This window comes from Perca flavescens, chromosome 16 (assembly GCF_004354835.1).
Source record: "Perca flavescens isolate YP-PL-M2 chromosome 16, PFLA_1.0, whole genome shotgun sequence".
Lineage (NCBI taxonomy): Eukaryota > Metazoa > Chordata > Actinopteri > Perciformes > Percidae > Perca > Perca flavescens.
The window spans coordinates 28,751,007-28,767,166 of record NC_041346.1 but is presented as its reverse complement, the minus strand read 5'-3'; the positions used below and the strand labels follow the sequence as shown (position 1 = coordinate 28,767,166).

The window sequence follows — 16,160 nt, the reverse complement described above, 5'->3', positions numbered from 1 at the left end:
TATTCATAAATGACCCATGTAATCGGGAGCCTCTAAGGAGGAAGTGAAGCGATGTGATATAGAGAAGTCTGCATAGAGAGGTGGTCGGTGTGGATGGATGGGTTAAACAAACACAGGGTGTACCCACAAGAGGAGACCGTTTGAAACCAAAAGTCAACGTTTCCTTATATTAAAGGACAATTCCAGCACAAAATGAACCTAGAGGTTAATAACATATGTGTACCGAGTCAACCGTTCTCTGGGATATGTTTTCATGCTAACCGAATGTGTCTCTAGCTTGAAACAAGATAGCCCAAACCGCTGATTAGCTTATAAAGCAAGTAGTCTGGGCGCAGGTAAAGTAAAAATAAATCACTATTTCTACACCACGAACAAGGCTCAAAATATCACCACACTTCCACGGTAGCATAATGAGGGTCCCTACATGTAAACCGAAGCATTGAGAACTTTGTTAGTGTACAGACAGTTTATTAAAAAAGATAGATTATAAAGACAGTAGTGTTCATGTATACAAACAGAACGACGAACGTCGTGTAACCAGTAACCAGTAACATAGCTCAAGCACGGCGTTCGTCGTTCGCCTGGTCATGACTGTTCATGACTAGGTTCATTTTGCGCCGGAATTGTCCTTTAACTAACTTTTCTTACATAACTCACGTTCTTAACTAGCATTCCCCCACGTAAGTTACGTAGCATCTTAGTTATTTAAACCCAAATCACAAAGTGTCTCACAAGGAGCAACAATCGGCCCAGTTGGATGAAATCGGAGGCTGAAGAGTGATTGACAGCAGAAACACAAACCACCCAGACTGAGGGAATCATGAAGAAGCAGCAATGTGCTGCACCATATGGGTTTTTATCTCACATGAGAGTTTCTGTTAGGATGGGGGGGAGGTATGAATGCTAAATGAATAAATTATCTTTGTGTAGCACAAAGGACTAAAATACATTTTTGTCCGTTTTAAGAGAACGATCGCTCTGGAAATGAATGATGATGTTTAATTTAGCAGGAAACAGAGGCAAGTTGTTTGATCGGCTTGCACATCAATTACATCTTTCATCTGAGAAGACCAGCTCCGTGTGTCAGATTCAACAAACATCATTTTAGATTTACACTCTTTAACACCAGTGCTAAAAACATGGTGTTTGGTCAATTTGGCTTCAAATTATTGTTATTTAATGTGACGCTAAAGGACTGATAATATCTGTCAGGTGTGCCAACATGAAAGATGTGGTAATGGTTGGAGAGTGATTTAAATTAAAGCTATAGTTTGCGTAGTTTCTGTCTCCCACGTGAGGAATTTTAAGTAATGACAATAAAACTGTTGTTGCATCCACATGATGCAAGCCCTCCGTGATTGCGCACCCTCCCTGATATTAATTGATATTCTTAATTAGCTTTGTAGCAACTCATTTGGCAATTGCTTGAATGTAACGGGAGTTCATTAATATAAAAAAAAAGTTAGGCACTAAAGATTTAACTACATGTAATTAAGGCAGCGTCAATTAATTTTTTTGTCCACATGGGGGCAGCAGAACAAGGTAAAAAAACAACACTGACATATTAAAGGGATAGCTCAGATGTTTAGAAGTGTGTTTGTATGAGCTACTTCTCCATAGTCAGTGTGTTAGCTACCAGGTGTGTCGGACATGGGGTAGAAAGGGGACTGAGTACCCAGTAGCGGTTGTATTTTAGCAGAATACTAAAAGCAGCACAACTGAGTACACTTTAATATCTGTTTATTTATCGCAAAGTTATATCGCTATTGCAATAGTTAACAACGCTATCACATATTTTCCTCATGTCGTGTAGCCTTAATATACTGTACATGTTTAAAAACATTCACTTTTCGACCAAATTTAGCAACCCTGATGTCTTTTGACCTGCGACTCACCAAATCAGTGCTTACTGTGTAGCTCAGTTTGCACATACTTGGTTATTTTCCTCAGTATCAGGAAATATATGATGGAAAATACCTGAAATTCCATTGTAAGGTATTAATATTAGCTGTCATGACTTCCGTAACAGAGACACCAGCCCTCAGATCTAACTGTCACTCCCCTCTTAAGATGATGAAGTTGTCAAGCACAATCATTTTACAACAATTGATTTGAACTCCCTTTGATTGCAATTTAGCATTTGCACCTGAATACAGAGAAGAAAAGAGCATGTCCGCAGGAAATGACTGGAAAAGGAGATGAGTGTGTAACACAAAGAGCGAGAGAAAGGAGAGCGGGTGGCTGTGCTAATGCAGGAATACTGAAATAGCTCCGGGGTTGTGTGCATTGTTGTGACGTCAGGGTGCAGCAAAGGAGAAAAAAATAAAAATAAACTGTGATTATGTAATGATAGCTTAATCATCTGGTGGGAAATAATCTGAGATTAGCATAGGGCCACCCGAGGAGAGAGGGGAGGGGGAGAGAGAAGAGGAAGAGAGGAAGAGCAGAGGCTGAAGGCGGAAAGAGGAGATGCAGGTTAATGAAAGAGTGTGTCATAAAGAAAGAGGTCAGGAGAGACTGAGAGGAGGAAGAAGATGAGAGGAAGCCGTCTTCATCTTTTGTTTTATATTGTGTGCACAAGTTATTGTCTCGTGCAAAAAAAAAACATCCATGTTGTCCGTGCATAAAGTATTATCTCGTGTGAACAAGATCCGTATCTTTTCACACAAGTCATTAACATATTTAAACAAGATCTATATCTTTTGCACATAACATCTTGCATAATTGAGATATCTTGTGCACAAAAAGTTAAAACCTTGTGTCAATAAGATCCATATATTTTGCTCACAGTTCTAATCTTGTGTGAAAATATAAATCCATATCTTGAACAAGTTTCTTTAATGGTAAACAAGTTATCTTAATGTGTGGGACAGCTATAGCACTTCTTCTGCTTCTCAAAAATGGCTCAAGATACTTCTCTTATGTGCACAAGTTACAAGTATATATACTTTGTACACAATATACTAACGTTTGTGCACAAGATATACATGTTGTTCTTACAAGATAATAACTTGTGTACATAACACAATATTTTGTTATTTTGCTACTACAAGATTAAAGTTCTTTGGGAACTCTGTTAAAAGATCTGTACATATGTGGCCGGGTTAGCTCAGTTGGTAGAGCTAATGTCTTCATCTGTCAAAAAATGATCTTAAAAAAAAAAAAGATCTGTACATAACATTCTGAATCTGAGACAAATTTAACCCATTACCTACGCAGCGTACATTGAACTGCTCATCCACGGTTTACACCGAGGCTTCACACTGACTCATGCAAGCACAAATACATAACAACACAGCAGGTACACCACACACACACACACACACACATGCGGACATGCAGTGCATTGAACACTGGAAACAGACACTTGAACCTGAGAGCGCAACAAATGACAAACACTTGTGGGACTGAAGAGGAGAGCGGAGTTGACAGAGGTGCACCGATAACGTCAGTCGCCGCAGATTCAGCGTCTGAGTACTCTCTTCAGATGACCAATGCTTTAAGGAGCTCTGATTTGGCACCGGGGAAATACTTTGGGTGAAAAATGTCTGCGGTGGAGGGACGAAAAGTGCCAGCTGTGCCAAACGGAAGTGTCTGTAACACGGCTCCCATCAAACCAGCCAGGTAGAGAGACGTTATCAGCAGAAGTGAGAGGATACAAGCTTCAAAATAAATAGGATTGGATTTGTAATGTGTATGGACCTTTTTTCACAGCAGACATGTTGACTTGTCATAGTAGGGAAAGCACAGCTGAAATTGATAACCTTAACAATGGCTCAGTTCCATCAAGTGTCCCAGTGAGATATTTCAGTGAGTCAGCATGAACAATACCAGGACCTCTCCTAAGTGGAATGCAGCCATCAGTAATGGTTTAATACCAGGACCTCTCCTAAGTGGAATGCAGCCATCAGTAATGGTTTAATACCAGGGTCTCTCCTAAGTGGAATGCAGCCATCAGTAATGGTTTAATACCAGGGCCTCTCCTAAGTGGAATGCAGCCATCATTAATAGTTTAATGCCAGGACTTCTCCTAAGTGGAATGCAGCCATCATTAATGGTTTAATACCAGGGCCTCTCCTAAGTGGATTGCAGCCATCATTAATGGTTTTGAATACACCTGTGCTTTTCCTACTATGACATGTCAACATGTCTGCCGTGAAAAAGGTCTATTATTTGCTAGCGTCTGGGGGCCCCTTTACACAATCTTCAAATTGTCATGATTGTGGGTTTTCCGTTGTAGTTCGTTTCCTGTTTTATTGTGTTTATCTGTTCTGGTTCCTTGTTCCACTTCTCATGTTTTCTGTCTTCTGTGTTTTTCCTTTTGTTTGTTTTAATGCATTGTTTCTTTTATTTTGTAGTCTCCCTGTTTCTCCCGTGTTACGTCTTGTTTTACTTCCTGTCTTTTGGTTTTCCCGCCTTTGAGATCGTCTGCCCCCGCCCCGATGTCTTTCACCTGTTCCCCAGCCCTTGTGTCACCTGTCCCTTGTTTCACCCTCGTATCGGTGTCTGTGATTGGTTTAGCGTCATCCGTTGTGAGTCTTGTGTGCGAGTTCCTTTCAGTGTAAGTTATGTTTTCGTGTTCTTTGATTTCCCCGTTGCTTCCGTGTTCCTTGGTTTTTCTTTCATTTGGACATCACCGGCTTGCATGTTTTGTAAGTTCTCTTTGTGTTATCGTTAAATTATTTTTATTTCTAACTGATGCTCCCTCCTTGCATTTCTGCACTTGGATCCAAGCCAGATTACTGACACAAATAGCTTCGCAGGGTGGCCCAATTCACATCTCTGCATTTAGTCTTTTTTTTATGAATAAATTGAACATGAACATGAAAAAAAAATGTGTTAATGTCTCGTCGCATTTATTCCCATTTGGTAAAGACCAATGTTAAAAACTAGCTTTCCTTAAATTTGATTTTGTGTCGTATGTCTGGTTTGTTTTAACATACTTTAATAACTAAAGTAACTTTGTGGCTTTTGAGTGTCTTGTTTTATTCTTTTAGTCTCACTTGTGTTACAATTATTGTATTTAATAGTTAAATTAGAGTTAGTACACATTATGTAAACAGAATGTAGATTATGTTGCATTTTTTAATAATTGGACACAAGTATTTTAACTTGTTTTCTCTCAGTATTGTTTGACTTTTGTTGTTCCGTGAAGTTTTATCGTTTGTTATTATAACTGTATTGTTTTAAAACTACAACACGTCTTTTTAAACATTTACCTACATTATGAAAAGTTGCTAATTGCTAACTTTCAATTATCCTACATGGCTTGGTAGAATCTAATGCTTGTAATTGACTAGTTCTACAATTAAGGATGTTAACTGTGGTACTTGGTTGAGCTGAAGTACGCAAGATAATCTACAGTGTTCTGGTTCTATTTATTTGTCTATTTCATCGTGATTGCTACCATACCTTATCTTAAAACATCACATTACTTGACAATCACGAGACAAATTAATGAAATTAAGTCCAAAAGTACGGCCAAGTGTATTGCTTCCTCCCTGAGCTTCAACATGACAGAATAACAGAAAAGTGCAAGTCAGGAAATGACAAGCACATGATGCAAACGCTGTGCCTTTAAGGCCAAAAAACGATATCTTCAAAAAAATATTAAAGTGAACGCTAGAGCATTCGGCAAAGTCAAATCACCTCGAACGTATATATCTGCCTATGATCGATGTATTTCAGGTTTAATGAGTAAGTAGTTCTCAGCGCGAAGGGCGTCCCAACAGTGGAAGGGCAGCCAAGGATGTGAAGAGGAAACGAGGCGAATGAAAACGAGGGAAGAGGTAAGAGGTAAGAGACGAGCTAGCTTACCTTAACATCAGCCTTCTTGTTGAGGAGACTCTTGGCTGCTGCAGAGAGGCAGAAAGACACACCCTCAGATGGAAGAGTACACATCATAACACCTTCAGATGACCACAGCTCTCTGGATCTGCTCACGCGGATGCATGCATGCATGCAGTGGCTATAAAAATTCTCCTCTCTTAAATGAACATGCAGACCACAAAACAGAGTGACAATGCTCGTCTCTCCACATGTCCTCCCTTTCTCCCCCCTTAAGGGCAATATAAAAAAAAACACACACACACACACTGGACAGAATTCATCCCTCCCACTAGAAAAAAGAAAAGAAAACCCTCCCTTCTTTTCCTGTAAAAAGACGTTAAAACCCCAACGAATAAACACACACACACATTAAAAAATCTCAATCCTACTGGCACCTACTAACCCTGATCCATTGCCCAAAGCATTAGATAAGCACAGGGCATCATGAGGAGGAAAAAAAGTCAAACTAATTCTCCATATAATCCGAATACACTCACACACTCACACACAGATGCACGCGCAGCCACAGATCAAGGGGGGAGATTAGGAGTGAAAGCATGCTGGGAAGCGGAACGGAGATGCAGGTACAGTATGTGATAATGGGTTTGTTAATCTCAAGAGTCGGGTGGCTTAGTTGGAATCCCAACAGAGTTCATTGATGGGCAGGAAATGCAAAGAACACTTCAGTGTAGCAGGACATGAGGGCAGAAATAAACATGCAGAAGCCATAAAGTGTGCATCAATGCTGATCATTCATGATAAGGCGTCAACTTGAAAGCTACACCGCACTATTTTTGTTTTTGTGCACCTCACAGTTAAATGCATCCCTTTCTCCAAACACTTCTGACATCTAAGCCAGCCCAACGTGGACCCCATGAATATAGTTAAACAAGAACACACACACACACTCACACATACAAGTCTGTATCACTATCTTTGTGGGGACTTGTCATTGCATTCCCTAGCCCCTTACCCTAACCGTAACCATCACAACTAAATGCCTAACCTTAACCCTTACCCTCACCCTAACCATAACCTTATTCTATCCCTAATCCTAAAACCAAGTCTTAACCCTCAAACAGCCCTTTAAACTTGTGGGGTCCAGCATTTTGGCCCCACAAAGCTGTTGGGACCCCACAAGTATACCGGACTCCCAGTTTTTGGACCCCACGAATATAGTAAAACAGGTACACACACACACACACACACACACACACACACACACACACACACACACACACACACACACACACACACACACACACACACAAACACACAGGTTTGTGGCACTATCTTTGTGAGTACCCTTCATTGACATAATGCATTCCCTAGCCCAGGGAACTTCAACAGGGGGTCTGGGACCCCCAGGGGGTCCTCAGAGTCACTCCAGGGGGGCCTCCAAATTATTGTTAATTTTTGAACGTTTTTTCAAAAATTAAAAAGTCTTAACATGATTTCAACATATAAATCCCCACTGATGGTAGGCTTACTGGCCAATAGGTAATGTAGTCACTAAGGTTGCCATCCACAGATACAGTTCATCCAATGTGCCACATTTGTTTCACATTTTAGGGTTAAAAATTAAAAGATGATTTATAAAATCATGCCAACAATTGTTAGGCTATTTAAATAGCTTAGTATTCTAGGCAAAACAGGTATCTATAAATGCTTTAGGCTGCCCTAAAAGTTATTGTAGGACCAGATTAATATGCAACTTCATTTTATACAATATATGTAGTAGGGGGTCCGTGATCCATCTCTCTCTCAGTTAAGGGGTCCTTGGCTTAAAAAACGTTGACGACCGCTGCCCTAGCCCCTTACCCTAACCTTTACCATCACAACTGAATGCCTAACCTTAACCCTTACCCTCACCTTAACCATCACAACTAAATGCCTAACCTTAACCCTTACCCTCACCTTAACCATCACAACTAAATGCCTAACCTTAACCCTTACCCTCACCCCATCAAACCTTAACCATCACCCTTAAATGCCTTAACCATCACAACTTAAATGCCTAACAACCTTAACCACCTTAACCATCACAACTAAATGCCTAACCTTAACCCTTACCCTAACCTTCACCATCACAACTAAATGCCTAACCTTAACCCTTACCCTAACCTTCACCATCACAACTAAATGCCTAACCTTAACCCTTACCCTCACCTTAGCCATGACAACTAAATGCCTAACCTTAACCCTCACCCTCACCCTAACCATAACCTAATTCTATCCCTAATCCTAAAACCAAGTATTAACCCTCAAACAGCCCTTTAAACTTGTGGGGTCCAGCATTTTGGCCCCACAAAGCTGTCGGGACCCCACAAGTATACTGGACTCACGGTTTTGGACCCCACGAATATAGTTAAACAAGCCCACACACACACACACACAAACATACACACACACACACACACACACACACACACACACACACACACACACACACACACACACACACACACACACACACACACACCCCAAATTGCATACAATTTGTCTCCTAATTCCCCAGAGGGCTTGTGACTGTATTGCACAACCGAGAAGCCTTAACATATGACAAGCAAAGATATCTGAACTGTAATACTCTCGGCTCCCAGATGAGAGATAAGGCTGCTTACCTTGGCAAACATTTGCGAAGCATTAGAGAGCGGGGAAAAAAAAAATAGATTTAGGGAGGAGAGATTAAAAACAAGCTGAGGGAGAGCGGGAGCCTGTGATGTTCTGATGACTGGGGGAGGGGGGGGATTTCATTTAATCATGTCCGCCACAAGGTCAGTGAGAGTAAAAGGATGGGAAGTTTTAAGAGGGGAGAGGTCAGAAAGAAGATGTTCAAATGTGAGTTTAGCTCCAGCTGAGATGAGTTTACCTTGCTCCACGATGCCAGCGGTGGTTCCAGCCACGGCGCTGACGGACGCCGGCGCTGTGGTCTGCCGGCCCACTGAAACACAGAGAGAGGGAGGCACAGGGACATGTTGAGTGGAGTGGATATCCCAGAGAGAGATAGACTCAAGGTGGTTTTAGGTGCCGCAGGTAGGATTGTGACGATCCAGGACTTAGCCAAAGAATTTGAACATCGACAACTTCTCAGTCCCTCCCCCCCTTTCTGCTAAAGCCCAAAACGATCTCCTAAGCCCCTCCCCCCACAAGGGAGAATGAATGCGTGTGCATGAGCAGTGATTGACTCACAGTTAGACCCCCCGGCCCTGATTGGTGCATCTGAACAGGGAGCTGTGGATTTTTGCAAATCCCACTCCAGGCTGTAGGTGGAGCCAGAGGAGCTGGATTTATTTTAAATGACCTGCTTCATGTAGTTCTACTGGAACATAGGGTCAGTTTCAGCAGATATGACAGAAAGGTAGTTTTATAAGTCTTACCTACTTCACCTTTAAATGATCAGCTTAACTTAACACCTCCTGCATGAGTTTAAAATACACTTCTAGGAAGACAGGAACTTTAGAGTTGGGACGGCACTACACGATAACACATCGTGGTTAAACTGGTTTGCCTGATTCTCCTGGATCTAGATTTCCTTAAATGCTCCTATGTAAGTCATCAATGATGAGGCGATATTCTATATTTTTTAATTGACCAGTGCGTGAAAAAAACCGATGTTTTTGCCTGTAGTGTCTCGCCATCACAGTCTGATGATTACATTTTCATGCTTGCTTGTGTAGCTACTATAAATAACATCCAGGTCATGCAATCAGATTCCTGAGGAGCAGTTTACATCCTGTAATTACACATGGTGGGTTTTGAAGACTAATGCTAAAAGCCAAGATGTATTCCTCTCCAGTGGCAGTAAACTAAACACAACATGTCAGCCTTCTTATACTAAAGCCAAGATCTGCTTACGTTGGACATCAAATAATATGATAAGTTGCTTACAAAGAAATGTTTTATTACTTCTGTACTTCCTGATTGATCAGATGCCACCGAACAAAAAGGCTCAACCAGCATCAAACTGATTCAGGAATCCGACAAACAAAGTTATACCGTGTGAGATTATGGCACAAAATCCAAGCAAATATCTCTGCTGCGTTTCCTACTTCCTCTAACACTGCCGCCCATAAACCTGCTGTGTGTGTGTGTGTGTGTGTGTGTGTGTGTGTGTGTGTGTGTGTGTGTGTGAAGAGATGGCAGAAGACAGATGGCATGTCATCCTGTCCTCCTCCTCCCCGCTGCGTTCCTTCGACTCTTTTCGACGAGCAGCACTCACCAGAGAAGTTCCTGGAGACGAGCATGGTGGTCAAAATGGCACCCTGAGGAGGAAGAGGACAAGACCAGGGTGAAAAAGAGCGTCTTGAGGACATGCACCCCCTCTACGTTAACATGATGGCAATTTAACACGTTGGTTAGGTGTGTGAATAGGCACCCAGGTCACTTTTAAAAGTCCCGACGGCACTCTCACAGGTCTGATCTAAAACATTTCTGTATCACTTTCAACAAAAGCCTGAACTGAGGGCCGTCAGATGAACATAAAGGCTGCAGCAGCATGAGGTAAAACATGCAGAGACAAAGATAAATGTGTGTCATATTAGTTCAATCTTCATCTCTTACGCACAAATAACTTAAAATCAATGTAATAAACCATGAAACACTGTGAAATAGACCATTTTTAAATTCTTGAGGAGCCTTAAAATCCCATTTCCACCTGTGGTGTGCGTGCAAAAAAAACCTTTGCATAACCACAAACAATTTGACAGGTTTTCATCCAGATTTTGTGCAAAATTTTAACTAACATTGTCCCGGCTTAGTGACCCCCCGGTATATTCAGTTCTGTATTCATTCCAACAACATGGATGAATAAATGAATATGCAGCGAGATGCTTTACAGAAAGTAAAAGTGTGTTTGGTTTTCCTGTCCTGTCTTGAAACAAGACTGTTGTCTGTATCAGTTTTGTATATTCTCCAATTATTCTTTTATTGACTGATGATTTGCGCACACTGACTCCAGCCTCAATAAAAAATGCTTAAACGAGAATGTGAGCTAATGAAAATGAATCGAAGCCCCAACTTAACGTCCAGTCATTTTAATGCCAGTGCAGTGTCTAGTTTTATGAAACAGGCTCTCTCTAATAACGCTAAATGATTGATTTGATATGTAAATGTATCAGTGGAGCATCACTCGCGCCCACATCGGTCATTAAGGCTTCAAAATAAGAACAAATCATCAGCGATGCAGCTTGAGAGACAGAAAACACTGCTCTTCCTCGCTGTGATAACATTTATAACTCACTGCTGTTCGCTCTCTCCCTCAATTCAAATAAGCTTTACTGGAATGACTGTTTTTCATTACTGCCGAGGCTAAATTACGTTTTACACAAGAGAACAATCACAACATGACAAAATCTCTCTCTCTCTTTTGGCGCGTGAGGTGCCAAATATCCCACAAGCATTGGGGCTCTTTTGTAAATGTCTGAATAAAACATTAACGTAAAAGTAGCCGCTGTAGGTTTCAGACTTCTCAAAATAAGGTTGTAAGGCTTATTCTGAACCTAGCCATGATATCTCATCTTGACACTTCTCATTTTGAGCCTATTGGGTGGTTAAAAGTAGAAGATCGAGTCTCTCGGGTTTGCCTGGGCATGGTACATAGACTGTTCACAGCTACTCCACCAGGGGCAGCTCTGCTGATGTTGTACCTCCTAGAGTTGAGAGTAATTTAGGTAAGGAGGCCTTTTTGTATGTAGCAACAAGCCTGTGGAACACATTGCCAGGAAATCTAAAGATGGTCAGAAGTTTAGGAGGTTTTAAGAAGGCACTGAAAAAATGGCTCAGATGCCAATATTAGTATGTTCTTTTTATTACTGTATAGTCTTGATGGATCTATTTAATACATGTACGGATGTGATGATTGATGCTTGACCTGCTGGCACTTGCTCTGCTCTGACCTGGGCTCAAGAGATAAAAAGAAGCCAGCAATGTTACATACTCCAGGTCTGAAAGGGGCTTTAACCCTCACATTGTCTATTGTCTATAAATGATCACCCAATTCTGTGTTACATCTTTTTGGCCAACTTCATAACTTATTACCACTAGTTTTACACTTCTTTATGGAATTGATGGTGAATAAATCTCATTTACATGAAATCACGCCTAATTTTTGAGTAAAAATGATTAGGAATTATCTCGACTAATAGTTAAGGTCAGAGAAACATTTGTTTATTGGTGATCACAGATTTCCTCCCGGGTAGACCATAAAAGTAGTGATCATCAATTAGTGTATGGAACCATCAATGTTATTTTTAGGAAATTTGGTTGAAAAGAAAGCCGTGTTTCTGGCGTAGAAACTTTAAAAAACGGGTCAAATTTCACCCGAGGACAACAGGAGGGTTAAATGGACGAGAAGGGAGGGAATCTGGTGGGAAGGATGCATAGATTCACGTTCATTTGGTCCGAGTAAAGATGCAGATACTGTGGAGGAGGCAAAAATGTGTTTCTTTTTTTGAGAGATCGAGCATGTTCACACCTTGAGTTTCCTCCTGGCGTTAAACTTCTTCAGGCACTCGACGGTCTCCTGTCTGTGCATCATAGAGGCCACTGTTGAGCGTTGCTGTGGAGGGACAGAAAGAGAGAGAGAGAGAGAGATGCTGAAAATAAAACGTTAGAACAGCAGCTCTGACAGTGACATGTTCATGTGGGCAGGAGCTGTCGGAAGACACTGTTGATTCTACGGCTCTTTAGGTGACGACATTTCTGGCAAAAATCCTCCAGGCTGAACACATTCAAATCGGCTTTATGGTGTCCTGACAACCATCACTCTCATATATAATCGTGGTGTTTATTAATACAGTATGTGATAGGACATCTGAAGCCGGCACAAGCAGTATGCCGCTCTGCAGAGTGGTGTAGAAGCATTTAATTCAGATCATTTCCTTCAGTGAAAGTAGCAACAATGTAATATAAAATTACTCCATGACAATTATGGAAGAAATGTTAAACAGAATTATTTTGGTCAACATTGAAATCATGATTATTTAATTTATGCTGTCCCTGTATTTGGGTCCGACATTCTCCGAATCCCTTAACACATAATTCCTATGCAAATGTTATACTATTATATACAGTAGGGGTGGGGGAAAAAATCGATACAGCATAGTATCGCGATATTTTTCGTGGCAATACCGTATCGACACACAGACGCCAAGTATTGATCTTTTATGATATATGTGTTGGTCAGTCTGTCTGCTTGACAATCCCATTTTGCAGCAATATAATTGAAGAGAGATGAACAAACAAGAGAAATGTATCTTTTTAGATAAAACAGATGTTGACAAAATCTTCCTTTGGGGACATCATTTGAAATTGGTAAAAATTTGAAGTTGGAAAAAAGGTAATACATTGCAATATATCGCAGAATATTGCAATATGTTTAAAATTGCAATAATATCGTATCGTGACATAAGTATCGTGATGATATCGTATCGTGAGGCCTCTGGTGATTCCCACCCCTAATATACAGTGGCAGAAGAAGTACTCAAGATCTTTTACTTAAATAAAAGTAGCAATACACCCCAGAGTAGAAATACTCTGCAACAAGTAAATGCCCTTTAAAACATTTGCCTGTTTCTCTTTTCTTTTCGCTCGTATAAGCAACAATCTCTTTCAGATAACCTGCTCCACTTTAACGGTACATATCAGAGTATCCTGCTTGTTCTCGTAAAGCCGGTGATCCTGATATTTTTTGACGATGACGAGCTTATCCCTGAGATACGTGCTGTAGGATGCTCTTTTGCCCTCCTGGGGAACAAATCGTTCAAGATAAGCTGACCCAGAATCACGTGCACATATCAGAGCTTGCATGTTCGGAAACAGATGCTGCTGATTATTTTGGCAGCTTTAGACAGATGTTCACAAACGGGCAGTTTTTTTTTGAGGATTTACAAATTGCATTTTATATTAATTTGTGTCTGCAGTGACAGGGTGCCGGATGTGTAAACGCTACCGTTTCAGCTGTTATATTGATGTTCTTCTTTTCCTTCAATAAAAACGATTTGAATAGAGATAAAAACAGTACACGTTATAGGGGCGTTGAAATTAATCATCGCATCGATGCATAGCGACCTGGATGATTCTGCATCGATGCAGTGACAGACCATAATACATTATTGCCTACCGATGTTGCTTGTTGATTTTCCGTTTGCTGCCTTTTTAGCCTTTTGTCTGCTGTGTTCAGACTCTGCTACGTTCAGGAAGTGTCTTTTTAAGAGCAGATGCAATAAAAATGGGAGTTCATATATATCTGACTTCTTGAATTTGTCGATGAAAACCACGTGTAGCAATAATAATTATACATTTGAGGCGTAATTGTAATCAAATTGAATCGTGAGACCGGTGAAGATTCCCACCCCTAACAAGTTACACACCAAATGTATTATTTACATTCAAAAATAGTTTCAGAATGAAGTGATTCAAACTTCCATTGAGTAGATGTCCCCACAGTGTTGCATGATGGGAGAATACAGTTAGAACCAGTCAGTGGCCCTCGATCATTATTGCTTTTTTGTGTCTCGATTTATATTGAACTGAATGATTTGAATGGGCATTAATGATATCGTCTCGTATCGATCGCTGGCCCCTGAATTGAATCAAAGCTGTATCGTGACTTTGTGAAATCAACGAGCATCGTATCGTTGTCCAAAGAATGGATGTGATATTAAATTGTGATAAAACTGGAGATTTACATCCCTACTGACAACACAAACATGTTTTTAACTCTCTTTTCCTTTTTTTCATACTTATCCAGACCTGAAGACGACTAAATTCAAATGTAATACTTTTCCATACTGCGTAGGGACCATAGAAATAAAATGGATGGAAAGGCCACTGAACTGTTAGCTGCAGTCATTTGATTAGTACACAACTATTCTGCTAGGTGGATTTGAACAGAAATGGCCTTTCTATCCATTTCATTTCTATGGTAAGGACCCTGATGTACTTACGCAAACCCATGGGTGCTTCAGAGCCTCCTGGGCAGTGATTCTCTTGGCTGGGTTGATAGTCAGCATCTGGTTGATCAGATTTTTAGCCTCCGGAGTCACCGTGTCCCACTCTGGGGAGGGAAACTAAAGTGCGCACACACACACACACACACACACACACACGCACACATACATGCATGCCCACGTAAATATTACACACATGAGCGGCAAAAATGTCTGATTCAGAGTAGGAGAAACAGAGAGGAGTGATAATAAAAACAGAGGTGGGCTCACGTCGTACGCTCCAGCTTTGATCTGCTGGTAGAGTTTGTGCTGGTCCTCGTCCCAGAACGGAGGGTATCCAACCAGAAGAATGTAGAGGATCACACCTACACACCAGAACACACAACCTTTGTCTGAGTGACGAGAAGAAGAGCGAGTAGGCGGCCGACAGAAATACACCGATATACTAAGAGCTCACCGCACGCCCAGATGTCGACAGGTTTGCCGTAGGCCTCCTTCCTCAGCACCTCTGGGGACAAGTAGCCGGGAGTCCCTGCAAAGCCTGCACACACAAACACACACACACACACACACACACACACACACACACACACACACACACACAAACACACATCAGGGCACAGTTTCCTTTAAACAAGCGTGTTTTGTTTTTACAGTTTACGGTTTCCACATGCATTACATGGAACGAGCTTCCAGAAGAAGCTGTGCCTTCCCCTTCGGTTAACTCTTTCCAGAATAGGTTGGATACATTTTATTTATAGCTTTTATTTTGAACATGTAAATAAAATAAAACATCCGAAGAAAATAGTAATATAAAAAAAAAACTGTTAAAAAATAAAACTCCATAATTTCCAGTACTTAAAGTCCTCTATTTACACATTAAAAAAGGAGTAGGAAGAAGTAAAACTTATGTACTACCCCTTTATACGCTTTCTTTCCTTTTAAATTGAGTTAGCTACAAAACAATAAGTCAATGAGATAATAAATCTGTAATCAATGAAAATTCATATATTTACCCATAAACAATAATTATACACATACTACAAATTGTTCAATGTAAGCCCAGGTTATTAATTAATTGCACTGTATTTATCTGTACCTCTGGGATATAATTTCTTTGAACATCTTTTTGAATTGGAATATGTTTTGTCAGTCAAAAGATGTCACGTACAACGATAAAGCTGGCTCGTATATAAGTTATCTAACTGATTTATGAAATGTAAGTTATGTACAGTAAGGAAACATGTTTCCCTGTACAATAAAATTCTTCCTTTTGTGTCCACAGAATGCCAAACAATGTATACTACTACAATGTATACCACAGATATACAAAATAAAACAATTTTAAAAGGCAGCATGTGGAAAAATAAAGCAACAATA

The 16,160-nt window shown here is 40.6% G+C and overlaps 1 protein-coding gene across 6 annotated transcripts in view; it reads right to left on the bottom strand.

Annotated features, from left to right (window-relative positions):
• Positions 1–16,160, bottom strand: part of camk2b2 (calcium/calmodulin-dependent protein kinase (CaM kinase) II beta 2) — a 51,253-nt gene that overhangs the window by 13,362 nt on the left and 21,731 nt on the right. For all 6 annotated transcript variants that reach the window (XM_028601012.1, XM_028601006.1, XM_028601011.1 and 3 more), the window contains 7 exons: positions 15,238–15,321; positions 15,051–15,145; positions 14,778–14,900; positions 12,305–12,388; positions 10,052–10,094; positions 8,702–8,773; positions 5,818–5,855 (listed from right to left, as the gene is read on the bottom strand). In XM_028601012.1, coding sequence (XP_028456813.1) covers positions 5,818–5,855; positions 8,702–8,773; positions 10,052–10,094; positions 12,305–12,388; positions 14,778–14,900; positions 15,051–15,145; positions 15,238–15,321 — 539 coding nt within the window. The remainder of the gene's footprint in view (positions 1–5,817; positions 5,856–8,701; positions 8,774–10,051; positions 10,095–12,304; positions 12,389–14,777; positions 14,901–15,050; positions 15,146–15,237; positions 15,322–16,160) is intronic.